At 37.5% G+C, this 15,564-nt stretch overlaps 1 protein-coding gene across 20 annotated transcripts in view; it reads left to right on the plus strand.

Moving 5' to 3' along the window:
- ABI2 (abl interactor 2) overlaps positions 1–15,564 on the plus strand; it is a 116,185-nt gene that overhangs the window by 48,993 nt on the left and 51,628 nt on the right. For 13 of the 20 annotated variants that reach the window (XM_017946816.3, XM_017946820.3, XM_017946826.3 and 10 more), the window contains exons 3-4: positions 4,650–4,826; positions 6,620–6,637. In XM_017946816.3, the coding sequence (XP_017802305.1) occupies positions 4,650–4,826; positions 6,620–6,637 (195 nt within the window). The remainder of the gene's footprint in view (positions 1–4,649; positions 4,827–6,619; positions 6,638–15,564) is intronic. The other 7 variants (XM_017946818.3, XM_017946828.3, XM_017946837.3 and 4 more) reach the window with 1 other exon arrangement.

Here is a 15,564-nt window from a genome sequence, read left to right on the forward strand (position 1 = left end):
ATGAAATAGATTTAGTGCTCTCTGTCAAATTATTCAAACTCCAAATAGAACCGTGGCCATTTTTTTTTTTTTTTTTTTTTTTGAGATGGAGTCTTGCTGTGTCGCCCAGGCTGGAGTGCAGTGGCCGGATCTCAGCTCACTGCAAGCTCCGCCTCCCGGGTTCACGCCATTCTCCGGCCTCAGCCTCCCGAGTAGCTGGGAGTACAGGCGCCCGCCACAACGCCCAGCTAATTGTTTTGTATTTCTTAATAGAGACGGGGTTTCACCGTGTTAGCCAGGATGGTCTCGATCTCCTGACCTCGTGATCCACCCATCTCGGCCTCCCAAAGTGCTAGGATTACAGGCTTGAGCCACTGCGCCCGGCCGGCCATTTTCTAAAGGCATATTTTCTCCTGCCCATAGGAACTCCTGCAGTTCCACCCGGTGTGGTAGTATGATGGCAAGAATACAAATTATACCCTTGTTAGATTACGTTTATTATTATAGATGTTTTTTAAAAGTTATTTACTTCAGATATCTATACTTAGGCAAATTAGAGGCGTTGATCTTGAGTCGACTTGTGAAAAAATTTGGAAACAATTGCGATTTGAGATTGAATGAAGTAAGGGACCAGCTAATTAGTCCTTCCTCTATAGATCTTTGGTTCTCAACCAGGGAAGTTTTGCCCCCAAGGGGACATTTGGCAATGTTAGACATTTTTGGTTGTCACATCTCATGGTAAGGGAGTGCTACAGTTACCTACCTGGATGCTTTTCTATATTCTACAATTCTCAAGACAGCAGCCTTCACCCCCACCCACAACAAAGAATTATCAAGCCCAAAGTGTCAATAGTGCCACTGTTGAGTTACCCTGCCCCTAGTGTTTCTAAGATGTAGGCATTCTTTGAAGTAGACAATTAAAAGCATCATATAGCCAAACTAAATTACTTTGACTTTCTGTATACTTATGCTGTTAAAAAATTATGTTTAAAAAATGTGCCTTCAGTTTTTACTGAGATTTGATATAAGAAGCAACAACAAATATATTTTTAAAGAGTTTAGTCCTGGGAAACATTTCACTTTCCTGATGAATTGATATATTTCTTTGTAACTCATTATGTTTCTACTTTGTCTTCTCTCCCTGGAGGCTTAGTGCCATTTTTTTTGCTCTAAATGACCCCTTATTTTAGGCTTATTGTTATCTTTTTATTTGCTATATTGGTCTTCCTTTTTACTGTTATGGTCTGTGGGTTTGGGCTTAGTGTGTGTTTGTGTGTATATGAAGAGAACATATGGGTAATATGTAAATGTCCCCAATCCCTAGACCAAGTCGCATCTCTATAAGATCAAATGAAGAGATTTCTAATTTATATTTTCATGCTTTTTTAAAGTCTCAATTTTTTAAACAATTAAGAAATATGTGCTTGTTAGAAAATATTACTGTGTGTTAGTGTAAATAATAAGTGGAAGATGATTTCTCCCTGTTCATTCTCCAGAGATTTATCAATATTTATAGTACATGCCAGGCACGGTGGCTCATGCCTGTAATCCCAGCACTTTGGGAGACTGAGGCAGGAGCATTGCTTGAGGTCAGGAGTTGAAGACCATCCTGGGCAACACAGTGACATCCCATTTCTACAAAAAATAAAATTAGCTGGGCATGGTGGTGCACGTCTGTAGTCCTAGCTACTCAGGAGGCTGAGGTGAGAGGATCGCTTGAGCCTAGGAGTTCAAGACTACAGTATACTGTGATTGTCCCACTGCACTCCAGCCTGTGTGACAGAGTGAGACCGTGTTGCAAAAAAATGTATCTTTATAGTATGCAGATTTGAAATAGAAGCTATAAGCTTGTAATTCTGTTATGGTTGGTCAGGTTTACACTCTTGTAGTTTCATTTCTGAATAAGTTAAGTACATTTCTAAAAACTGAGGAGAATAAAAACAATGTCTTGAGGATTATATTTTCTGATGAACCTTTTATTGATCTGATAGACCCATTTTATTAAAAAAGTGTCATATTTTGTTTTTTGAAGCATTCTTGATGGTATGAAATAATATTTCTAGCCCATATTTTTAATGATTCAGAATGACTCACTAAACTTTATTCAAGGCCAGGTACATTGGCTTACTCCTGAATCCCAGCACTTTGGGAGGCCAAGGTGTGTGGATCACTTGAGCTTAGGAATTCAAGACCTGCCTGGGCAACATGGAAAAACCCCAACTCTACAGACAGTATAGAAATTAGGCCAGCATGGTGGAACACGCCTGTAGTCCCAGCTCCTTAGGAAGCTCAGGCGGGAGAATCATTTGAGCCTGAGAGGTCGAGGATGCAGTGAGCCATGATCGGGCCACTCCACTCCAGCCTGGGCAACAGAGTGAGACACTGTCTCATAAAAATAAACTTTAATCAAAATGTGATTAATTTCCATTTCTCTAAAGTTAAAAATTAAGTGAATTCCAATGTCATCACTAATACGCAAACTTAGCTTTTCTGTTATAGTTTTCCCAAGCAGTTGAAGAGGAAAGCTATTCTCATAATTAGCCTAACATGCATAGAAAAGTTTAGAGATGATTTTTTTCTTAAAAAGAAATACTTAAAATTGTAAGATTACTACCATGGTTAGTTTTTTATTTGAGGTTCTGTTTATACATGCATTAGCTCTGGAACATACAGATCCTGTTGTTTTTAAGATCTCTTGGTTGTAGAGAAATAAGAGACTTTGAATTTGTTTCAAGCTTACCTCATACTTGAGGCAGTTTAGAAGGATAGATGATCCGTGTTCAGATTTCTTAAAGTAGTATTTTATAATGTCATTATGATTATCTTTTCTCTTCATTGTTACTACCAGGTTCTTTTGCAAAGGGGAAATTGAAGTAGGACATTGAAGTGGGACTGGGGAAGAGTTAGCAAAAAATGTGTCTGTTGATTGCTGCTTGAGCTAGGAATTGGTTGTAAGAGATGTGAACCATTTTAGTGAAGTGATCTTTCAAACTCTTTTGACTGCAACACAGGAAAAAATTTTTTTTACATTTTATTCAGCACATAATTCATGTATCTATTTATATACGTAATAAACAGACTTTTCAAGAAACAGTGCTTTTACCTTACTGTGTGTACATGCAGTCTGATGTTTCTGTTCTATTTGGTTTGAAATAATTGCTGCTTACATACCACTAAATTGCAGCTTGCAGTTTAAAAAAATTTTGCTTTAGTGTACTAACTACCTGTGTATGTGGAGAAATTCACCCCCTGTTAGCAAATAGAAGATTGTAATTACAGTACATTCTTACTCTTATGTCCTATGGAGCATTTAATAAATATAAATAAATTAATGAAATATTTTACAGGCATTTTGCCATGATAAAAATATAAGCAACTTTGCCCAAGCAACTTGGTCTTTTGGGGTCAAAAAATGGCTGTTTTGTTTTTTGAGACAGGGTCTTGCTCTGTCATCCAGGCTAGAGTGCAGTGGTGCAGTCATGGCTCTCTGCAACTTTGACCTCCTGGACTCAAGCGATTCTCTCACTTCAGCCTCTCAAATAGCTGGGATTACAGGCACGTGCCATCATACCCAGCTGCTTTTTGTAGAGACGGGATTTCGCCATGTTGCCCAGGCTGGTCATGAACTCCTGGGGTCAAGCAGTCTGCCCACCTTGGCCTCCCAAAGTACTTGGATTACAAGCCTGAGCCACTGTGCCTGGCTTTATTTTTAACATTATATTTCAGCCCTCTTTCCTTTTAAATAAAAAGATGTTTAGGCCGGGCGCGGTGGCTCAAGCCTGTAATCCCAGCACTTTGGGAGGCCGAGACGGGCGGATCACGAGGTCAGGAGATCAAGACCATCCTGGCTAACACGGTGAAACCCCGTCTCTACTAAAAAATACAAAAAACTAGCCGGCGTGGTGGCGGGCGCCTGTAGTCCCAGCTACTCCAGAGGCTGAGGCAGGAGAATGGCGTAAACCCGGGAGGCGGAGCTTGCAGTGAGCTGAGATCCGGCCACTGCACTCCAGCCTGGGCGACAGAGCGAGACTCCGTCTCAAAAAAAAAAAAAAAAAAAAAAAAGATGTTTAAACATGAATAGAAATTATAGGTCATTAAAAATGTAACTAGATTAATTTCAGGGGCTTTCTTAATCACTGTATTAGTCTGAATCTTAATGGAGAGGACAAAGTTAGCGTGCTTTAACCCGGGGGTTGGCAAACCTTTTCTGTAAAGGAGCCAGCTAATATATACTTCAGTTTTTGTGGGCCATGCCGTCTCTGTTGTGGCTCATCTCTGCCATTACAGTGTAAAGTCTAGACAAATAAGCAAGTAAGCAGCATGGTTGTATTCCAATAAAACTTTACTTATGGAAAAGGAAATTTGAATTTTATATAATTTTCACGTGAAGGGTTTTGGTGGTTGTTGTTCTTTTATCCAAACATTAAAAAATGTTAACACTACTCTTAGCTTGTGGGCTGTAAAAATCAGGTGATGGACCAGATTTGGCCATGGTTTACCAGCCCTTGCTTTAACCTGAAAATGGAGGAAGTCAGTAGTCCAGAAGAATAAAATTTAGCAAGCATAGTTTAGAATATGAGTAGCAATATTAAATCTCTAGGCATATATATTTTGATTTTTGTGGATATTAGAACTGTACATTTTTGTGTTTTTTACTTTATATTTTGCAGACAGTTGATATTCATAAAGAGAAAGTTGCAAGAAGAGAAATTGGTATTTTGACTACCAATAAAAACACTTCAAGGACGCATAAGATTATTGCTCCAGCCAACCTTGAACGACCAGTTCGTTATATTAGAAAACCTATTGACTATACAATTCTAGATGATATTGGACATGGAGTAAAGGTAGGTATAATTTTTTTCAAGCTTTTAAAAGTAGTAACCCATAAGGAAACTAACTCTTGAGAAAATTAAGCTTTTTATCTATCTTTCTTTCCTAGAGGACAGTGTCTTGGCCCAGTTGTCGTGAAGATTCCTTGCTACTATAACTGTTTTACCCTTTTTGCTTTTTCTTAGTGCTGTATTCTCAAGTTTTAAACAATCATCTTTGAATGAATTGTATTTGCTTAGTGATGGTAATACCTCCTATGGTTTGAGTAAATAAGTGTAGTGTAATCTTTCCCATTTTAATTTAATATGGCTGATTAAAAAATCATTCATCATGTTATTATGAAAGTGTTTACCTTATCTCAGGTATTTATCAGCAGACTTTTGGCATTAGTTTTCAAAAACAACATATATTAATAAACATGTAGTTTGAATTTTTCTAAAATAATTTTATCCCAACATCTTGGGCAAAAATAGTGTTAGGTGAATTAATATTGCCACTGCTTTTGAGTGTATAGCTATTACATATTTTGACTGTCTTTTAAGATGTATTTGGGTGCCTAAAACATGGAAATTTCATTTAAATTGGTATTTGAACCTAATGATTCAGAGCTTTAGCTGAGTATCAACTTACATCTGATCAGTAGTTTGAAAGACAGTGACTTATCAGATATGAGTAAATAAATATACATATATACATGCTTATAATGATACTGTACAGTTCATGTAGTTGATTTTTTTTCTAATATAAGCATACTTTAAAAACACACTGTTATGGATGGAAATCAGTTAAATCTAAATTTAATGTAGATCTAGGTAAAAAGAAAATATACACTGTAAATTTATTTTTAAAATCTCTCTTCAGAGTTTTGATCAAGCACTATTATCTGGAATATGGTATTTAATTTAACTTTTCTGAGACAAGGTCTCACTCTGTCACCTAGGTTGGAGTGCAGTGGCACAATCATAGCTTACTCCAACCTTGAACTCCTGGGCTCAGATGATCTTCCCGTGTCAGCTTCCCTGGGACTACAGGCACATGCCACCGTGCTGAGCTAAATTTTTTGTTTGTAGTGACAGGGCCTGTCTGTGTTGTCCAGGATGGTCATGAACTCCCGTCCTCAAGTGATCTTCCCATCTTGGTCTCCCAAAATGTTGGGATTACAGGTGTAAGCCATTGTGCCTGCCCAATATTTAATTTTATAGCCAATACCTACATGCATTTAGATTACTAATAAGAGCATGTTAAAGTAAGATGTGTAATTGGATGATTAGTTAATAACTGAAATTTATTCTAACTTGGGAAAATTTATTCAAGGCTAACAACTGCTAATGGAATATTTTAGAATACTGCCAGAATCTAATGCCAAAAAGATACTTAGAATATAAAGTGTGATATTTCTGTTTGCCCAATTATGTAAGAAAAAATTAATCTGATTTTTTTAATATATATAATTCATATGTTTACATCCCCCATTCTTAAAATTCTCAAAGTAAAATGTTTTTCTTTTAGGATTCTAGCCCCTTCATTTTTTGACTTTCCGTGTTTAAGGGTCATTAATTTGAAGAAATCTTTAATAAAATTAAATTTTTGAATAAAACAATGTCTTAAATTCATCAAAGAAACTTCTGTTCATGACACATTCTGCTTTAACCACTCTTTCTATGATCTACTGAAACATTATTTTGTTAATGCTGAATGCTTAACTTGTTTTTTCTTTTTTTCCTTTCTCTTCACATCCTGAAGTTTCAACTAACCTTTCAATGCTTTTTTTCCTTACCTCTTTTATTTGCTCCATTTATGCATTAAGTGGTTGCTTAGATTTAAGGTAAGAGATTCCAGGGCTGGATTTCCATTCTTTGTTCTTATGTAGAATATTACATATGGGGAGTTAAAGAGATAGTTAACACTTGGCCTTTTAAAACTCAATATAAATAATTCCTCCTTTTTGTTTTACTTTTTGTCATGCAACTTTGTGGTGTGTCTTCATGTTCCTTGCGGGCAGATATTTTTGTCTATTTTGTTCACTGCTCTATCCTTTGTGCCTAGAACAGTACCTGACACACATTAGGTGCTTAGTAAATATTTGTTGAATGAATGGTTATTTTGTAATGTTAATATATTTTGTGAAACTGAAACGTAAGGTACCCTATCATAAAAATGTTATGAAATATAATTAGCTGGATTTTTATAAATATAGAGACTTTGTTGTGAATTGGAGGGCCAATTAATGTGCTTTATTTTACCCTCCCCCTGTGTAATAGCCTTTTTATTCTATAAATGGTGTGCTTTCTGATATACCTTATGGACAATATGTCATTATCTTTTAATCAGTATAAAGAAATTGAGAAGCAGAAAATATTCAGTGGCACAGGGTTTTGTTTTAAGTTGCAGTATCATATTTTTGTGGAAAAATTATTCTTTTTGCCAAATAGCTGAATAAAGAATATATTTCAATATAAACTTTAAAAGTTTTTAAAGGTGAATATAATTATATACAAAACATCAAAAGCCTATGACAATATTTAACAGAGTATTAGTTAAGAATTAGAGATATTTCCTGTTATGATTCGTTTCAATAATGTTTTGGTATTTTGGAGGATTCGTGGTAAAAGAAATTCAACTATATTCAAGAAGCCTGCCTAAAATAGAAGGTTACTACAATTATATACCAAACTTAGCATGCATTTCTTCTTTGATTTTTTTTGTAGGTGAGTTTCATAGTTTATTTTCAAATATATATTCCTCCCATCTAACACCCATTATTTGCCATATCTTCAGTGTAGAAAGTGATGACAGGATGACTGAGCTTTGAATCATTAACTAGTACTAACTATGGCCACACAACTTTCACCTGCCCATGGTAGGTAGATTTGATTGGAAGAGCCCAAGCATATGGACTCCTGTATTGTTGATTGGATTGTTGGTTCCAAATCCTCAGTCATGGTGAGTAAGATGTGGAATTGTGAAGAAATTCCTTTTGCTTAAAATAGGTGGGTTGCAGTGAACTAGACCAAAAGCAGACTGTGGCTACTTTGGTCCTTTTACCCTAAAGTCTGTATTCAAATTTTGACCATTGATATGTTAACCTCCAAAGTGATAGAAGTACACGGAAAGTTTAACTGAAGAAAAAATACGGAAACAAACAAATTCTTTACCCTTAAAAGTTTAGCTTGTCCAAGCCACTGCCTTATGCTTGTTTTCTGTAAACCCCACTATGATTCCTTCTTGATGTTCCTGCATCAGGATCTGTTTCCATTGTGAGAGGTAGGCCAAACTGAGAGTCTCCTAGAAAGATCTAATGAAGAATCACACTTAGATAAGATCCCTGAGCTTTTTGGAGCCTGTGGATTCTTGCAAGTATCTTAGAAGTCTCCTGATGGGCAATAGCATTATAGATTCCTTATCCTCATTTTAATCAGGGTAGCTGATTAAATGTTGCTTTAAAATGTGCTTAAAATTTAAAGCCTGTTTAAGACCTAGTCTTTTTTCTTTCTACTTCTCTTTTTATCTCTTCCTCAGCACTTTTTGAGCTCTGTCTTTGTTGCTCCCATTGCTGTCATACTTTTTATACTTTTCAGACAGACTCTAGAGAAAGTCATCATACTTTAGGACCAGACGTGTGGGATTTGACTCAGAAGAGACCTCCTTGTTTAAGAGTTTAACTTTTACTATTTTAAACAGCATGTTTGATGCTTAATGGTTCTTGTCATCTGAAATTTGGATTAACTGTTTTTGTTTTTCTTCAGTCAAATTACAAATTTAAGAATTCATAAGGTTTTTAAAAACAGTATGGTAATAGGCCAGGCGCGGTGGCTCACACCTGTAATCCCAGCACTTTGGGAGGCTGAGGTGGGCGGATCACGAGGTCAGGAGATCGAGACCATTCTAACTAACACAGTGAAACTCCGTCTCTACTAAAAGTACAAAAAATTAGCCGGGTGAGGTGGTGGGCGCCTGTAGTCCCACCTACTCGGGAGGCTGAGGCAGGAGAATGGCGTGAACCCGGGAGGTGGAGCTTGCAGTGAGCCGAGATCGTGCTACTGCACTCCAGCCTGGGCGACAGAGTGAGACTCCATCTCAAAAAAAAAAAAACAAACCAAAAACAGTATGGTAATAGTTTTACAACAAAGGACGTACAAAGTCAGTGGATAGAATGCCATATTGGAGGTGTTTTCATATATACCTAAGGCCATATAAAAGTGGAATGTACCTTGAACTGGTTCCTATTCCCTATTCTTTTTTTTCTTTGGAAACAGGATCTCTCTCTGTTCCCCAGGCTGGAGTGCACTGGTGTGATCACGACTTGCTGTAGCCTTGACTGCCCCGACACAAGTGGTTCTCCTGCCTCAGCTTCCTGAGTAGTTGGTAGTACATGCGTGCACCACCATGCCTGGCTATTTTTTAAAAAATTTTTTGTAGTGGTGGGGTCTCACTGTGTTGGCCTGCCTGGTCTCGAACTGTGGTCAAGCCATCCTCTGACCTTGGCCTCCCAATTGTGAGCCACCATGCCTGGCCAGTACTCTTTTAGTAGTAAAAAGAATTTTAAGACCCTGTTACTGAGGTCAGTATGATGTGTTTGTAATGAATTTTTGTGTTGAAAACATTAAAATTGTCACTAATGAAGCTAAACTTAAGTATTTTTAAAATAAGCATATTAGTTTAATCAAAAGTAATAAAAACTTTTGTTTCTTAACGTATTATTTCAGTTGAACATCGCCCAAGCAGATTCTTTTTTTTTTTTCTTTTTTTTTGAGATGGAGTGTTGCTCTGTCGCCCAGGCTGGAGTGCAGTGGCGCGATCTTGGCTCACTGCAACCTCTGCCTCCCGGGTTCAAGTGATTCTCCTGCCTCAGCCTCCCTAGTAGCTGGGATTATGGGTGCCCGCTGCCACGCCTGGCTAATTTTTGTACTTTTACTAGAGACAGGGTTTCACCATATTGGCCAGGTTGATCTCAAACTCCCGACCTTGTGATCCATCCGCCTCGGCCTTCGAAAGTGCTGGGATTACAGGCGTGAGCTACTGTGCCCAGCTCAGATTCTTAATAATTGATGAGCAGGGCTTAAGGGTTTTACAGCCAGCAAATTAAGAATATAATAGTTTTAAAAATTTTGCTTAGTATCTTGAAGATCCATCATTTAGCCCCATGTTTAAAAAATGGACTGTTTTCACTTGAGTACTATTTTTAGCAAGTATTTGTCATTCCTTACAGAAATATGATAAATTCCCCTTATATTTCTAGCTTTCAGGTACAGTTGAAGGTGCACTCTTAAAAATTTATCCGATACAGCACCTGGAAGAAAAGCTCAACCTTCAAGAGACCCATCTGTTTTGCCTATAAGTTCCAACCTTAAGCCATCAATTCTGTTTTGACAAAAGCCAGTTGTTAGAATCTGTTTTCAGAATCAAGCAGGAGTTTGTCCATCTTTATTTCTCTTGTTTTCTTTACCTGTTTCTCTTTCCTCTTACTCCTAATCTTATGTTCCCTTATTCTCTGTGTTTTATTATTGGACTCTCGACTTGATAGGCTTTTTTGTCTTTTAACCCTTTTACTAAAAATCTTAACCTCTGTCCTGAATTTATACTCTAATTCCTGGTTTCAACTTTGATTTTCCTCAGAGGATCTTCTCGTCCTTTTCCTGATGTCCCTTAGGAATTGAAATAGGAACATACATCCTCTGAAGAGAGGGATAGCGGTCTCTAGAAAGCCAGAGAATTATGTACTACATGGGACTATAATGGGAAACAAAACTGGACAGAGAATGAAGGCCTAGAGGTGACTGACCTCAGCTTTTTCCCATCCTCACTATTTCACATACAGACACAACCTACATACACTTCACCTCTTCTATTTGTATATTTAAATTCTCTTTTCTTTTTTTTAAAGAGATAGGGTCTTGCTCTGTTGCTCAGCCTAGAGTGCCGTGGCATGGTAGCTCACTGTATCCTTGGGCTCAAGTGATCCTCCTGCCTCAGCCTGTCAAGTAGCGGGACTACAGCCCCTCCTGGAGGTTTTTTTTTTTTTTTTTTTAAAGAGACATGATCTCGCTGTGTTGCCCAGTCTGGAATCCTGTTCTTTTAAAACTTAACAAGTTGAAGAAATTGTTAGGGAAGGTTTCATAGAGAAAAACTAGCTCAGGATTTTTCTTCTCACATTGATATGTCTTTTTTTTTTTTGTAAATTTCTATAGAATCTGTAGACATTTCTTTTTTCTTTTTTTTTTTTGAGATGGAGTCTCACTCTGTCACCCAGGCTGGAGTGCAGTGGTGCTATGGCTCACTGCAACCCCCATCTGCCGGGTTCAAGTGATTCTCCCTGCCTCAGCCTTCTGAGCAGCTGGGATTACAGGTACCTGCCACCACGCCCGGCCAATTTTTGTACTTTTAGTAGAGACAGGGTTTTGCCATGTTGGCCAGGCTGGTCTCTGAACTCCTGATCTCAGGTGATCTGCCCTCCTTGGCCTCCCAAAGTGCTGGGATTACAGGCATGAGCCACCATGCCCAGTCAGACGTTGCTTTTTATTTTAAGCATGTGAGTCTTATTTATTTCAAAATACCTTTAAAGCAGAGAAATCATTTTATAGACCATTTTGTCTCCTTTTTTTCCCCACATGCCTTTACTCTTGTACCTAGAGGTCTGGTAGGAGATGAATAGATGAGGGGTATACCGCATATAACATTTTAGGATGCGTCTGCCACTGTTCTGTTGTAGTAGGTCGTCTGTTATTGGGAGATTTCATAGCAGAGGTGATGTCTTCTATGAATTAGAGATATGGCTGTCCAGACATGATATTTGTAATGAATATTATATCAGTATTCAAGGAGGTATTGAATGTACCAAAGCAGGTAGAGCAGGATACGTAGGAGCATTGTAGAAAAAGTATTAAGTCAGGCCAGGCATGGTGGCTCAAGCCTGTAATCCCAGCACTTTGGGAGGCCAAGACGGGCGGATCATGAGGTCAGGAGATCGAGACCATCCTGGCCAACCCGGTGAAACCCTGTCTCTACTAAAAAATACAAAAAAAAAAACTAGCCGGGTGAGGTGGCGGGCACCTGTAGTCCCAGCTACTTAGGAGGCTGAGGCCGGAGAATGGCGTAAACCTGGGAGGCGGAGCTTGCAGTGAGCTGAGATCCGGCCACTGCACTCCAGCCTGGGCGACAGAACGAGACTCCGTCTCAAAAAAAAAACAAACAGAAGGCATTAAGTCACAATAATTGGCTTAATGGATGATGCCAGTTGTAGTGATCTCCAAGGCCTAGTCATAAAGGAACTGCTTCTACCTCTGGTGGTATTTGCATTCCTTCGTCATAACCCAGTGGGAAAGTGTTTGAGCTGTGGCCATGCATTAACCTTCATCACCTAAGTGAAATATTTCTTCTGTTTTGGAGGTTTCTCTCTGGTAGGGAAAAAGTGGGAACTTTTCCAACTTTTCTTTCTTGTACCTAATACCTGCTTCACTTAGCTCTTGAGGACTGTTCATTTTATGGAATTAAAAAAATACATAACGAAATTATCATTGATATCATAATTCCCTAAACTGTTATTATGTGCCTGATGATAGTTCTGCTATGTTTATAACTTTAAAAAATATTTCAAGTGAAATTGCTATTATGAAGTGGCTGCAGTATTGCTTTGTTTTCCTTGTCTTGAGTTTATGGTATATGTTTTCTCTCTCTCGCTCGCTCTCTCTCTCGCTCTTGCTCTTGTTAAGTTCCTCTCCATCAGCACATAGAGATCTCATCTGTTTTGCTACTTGTCAGGAAATGTTTTATCTCTTAAATACTTCCCTCAAAATAGTTTTTTTAGGATCAATCATGATGGCTGTCTAGTAAATATATTTTTATTTGTACCAGATTTTTTTAGTTCTGAAATACAGTTTAACTTTAATTATAATATAGATTTTACCTATTATAAAAATTATTTTGTTTGGCATTGATTTCTGTTCTTCCTTTTCTTCAAATTTGATGGCATTATTTATATTCTGCATAGCATGTTTATTGTTTTACTTAATGTAGAAACATTTTTCACAAGGGAAAAGCTGCCTTGAGGAAATATTGAAAAACTCTTTTAATAGAAAGGTAACGAAATATTAGTGAGGTATAAAATTAGATTGTTTGAACATTCTACAGAGATTCCTGTTTCTTAAGTGACTTAGGTTAGTCATCCAATCCCATTAACCAAATAAATGCAGTCATTTGATGATTCTACAGATCATAAAATGTACCAAGTTATACTAATAGAAATGTCGGCTGGGCGTGGTGGCTCATGCCTGTAATCCCAGCACTTTGGGAGACCTGAGGTCAGGAGTTTGAGACCAGCCTGGTCAAACCCCGTCTCTACTAAAAATAAAAAATTAGCTGGGCGTGGTGGCGCGCCTGTAGTCCCAGCTACTCGGGAGGCTGAGGCAGGAGAATGGCTTGAACCCGGGAGGTGGAGGTTGTAGTGAGCCAAGATCATGCCACTGCACTCCAGCCTGGGCGACAGAGCGAGACTCCGTCTCAAAAAAAAAAAAAACAAAAAAACAAAAAATAAAAAAGAAATGTCCACCAGATTTTAATATATAGTTTATTTTATGCTGGTTTTTTTTTTTGGCGGTGGGGGGGGGTGGTAGGTCTAAAGACTTATAGAAGATACTGCAATTTAAACAAAAACACCTTGCTTACCAAAACCTAAAACAAATAGAAGTTGGAAAGCTCTTTTCAAATATTTTAGTTATCCCATGTATAGAATAAAATTCTCTCTTAAATTCCTGCTCCTTTTCCTTCCTGTTTCTAGCAGATTGATGTAGTTTTAGTGTTTGGTTCACTTCTCCCTCATCACTTAAAGTAACTTTGGGTTTTATGTTTTTTAAGGTTGAGCTTAAAGGACTTTGGTTACTACTTTAAAAAAATCTTCTGGTTTCAGAAATTAAGATATGCAGTTTTAAAAGCTATTCATTATTTGTTATATGGCTCCTAAAATTTTCCCCAAAAGTGGATTGATTTTTTTAAAAACAACTTTCTGGCGTTTTCATTTTAAGATACGAGTAGTATACCCTCTGCTTATTAATGAGAGGGAGAGCAAGGATAAGTTAATCTTTACTCTTACTTGATAATGTTTGTTTTTATTCTTTAAAAGCAACAACAAAAGGATTACAGATAAATGCTTCACTTTAAAATATTGGCATTTCAAAGGTATCATTTGTCATTAAAGATTGTTTTAACATCACACACAACTTGTTCACTGGGCTATTCATTTGAAGAATTTGTTTCTTGAGATAGTATTTCTTGCCTATTCAAATAACAAGTATTATTTTAGGATTTTTAAAAATTCCCCTTAAGCCAGGGTTGGTTTTGATAGCCTCACTTTTCTGTATACAATTATGATTTGCTTTCTGAAAATTTATATTCTGAAATTACAGTTATGAATGTATTCTGATTTCAATGGTATAATGTCTTGCAATTTTATTTAGGAAGTATAATTTGACTACTCTAGCCACGTTATTTTTAGAAAAGTTGAGGTCCTTTTTAAAAATATATTTTGAAGATGGCAATTCAAATATTATTTGAATATTAGGGTCTTAAAATAGGATCAGATATGAACCTGTGTGGTGAACACTAACCCATTGGTAGTCTCTTGAGACTGCATTTGAACTACACTTGTGAGTGACTTTTCTTAGCTTTTTGAGATAGCCAGGGCTTTCTGTGTAAGTGCTGATATACTCCTTCGGTGACCTCCATTATTCCCAGATTACCCATCTTTCCCACACTTGCATTTTCGGTTGGAGATAGAATAGTGAGTAGAGTTACGGTCCAGCTCTGACTTAGGGCTATGTTACATCTTTCTCATGCCTGAATTCACCTTCAGTTTGGGCCTGAGTGGGTTCAGTTTCCATTGGAACTAGGATATTGCCTGTGGCCCTTGTGCTGCTCCCAGTTGAATGGGATACTTCAGCCTTAACTTTCTGGTTCAGATGTTTAGGAACCTGGCTTGAACTTCTAGCAGTTTTCAGGTAGGTGATTCCCTCATAAGAAGATACTAACTAAATCTGACTTATAAGACTGGCCCACAATTTAAAAAACTAAAATTTTCTGTGTATATTATATGATTTATCTTTATATTCTCTAGTTACAGTGGATCATATGCATAGTTGCATATTTTTATTTGGGAAATATATTTTCCTTATAAGCTTGCTATCTAAAGAAAGTTACTGGCTGGGTGCGGTGGCTCACGCCTGTAATCCTAGCACTTTGGGAGGCCGAGGCTGGCAAATTCCCTGAGCTCAAGAGTTTGAGATCAGCCTGGGCAACATGGGGAAACCCCGTCTCTACTAAAATACAAGAAATTAGCCAGGTGTAGTGCCTTGCACCTGTAGTCCCAGCTACTTGGGAGGCTGAGGCAGGAGAATTGCTTGAACCTGGGAGGCAGAGGTTGCAGTGAGCCAAGATATGCCACTGCACTCCAACCTGGGTGACAGAGTGAGACTCTGTCTCAAAAGAAAAAGAAAGTTATCTTTAAAAATAAGGAATTGCTTAAAAGCATTATTGTTTTTGATTGAGTTACTCTTTATTAAAACTAAAATTTTGTAGTTATTCTATTTAATTTTAATTGAATGTAATATCAAATAGTCTAACCAGTGATCTGTTGGTGTGATGGCCTAATGGCAAATAAAGTCTTTGCGTACAAGTTTATAATGATTTGAAAATCTCACGTTAGGAAGAGTCCTTTGAGTACAACTGTAGAATAATAGTAGAGTAGAAATTGCATATGAAATG

Source organism: Papio anubis, chromosome 10 (genome assembly GCF_008728515.1).
Source record: "Papio anubis isolate 15944 chromosome 10, Panubis1.0, whole genome shotgun sequence".
NCBI classification, from domain to species: domain Eukaryota; kingdom Metazoa; phylum Chordata; class Mammalia; order Primates; family Cercopithecidae; genus Papio; species Papio anubis.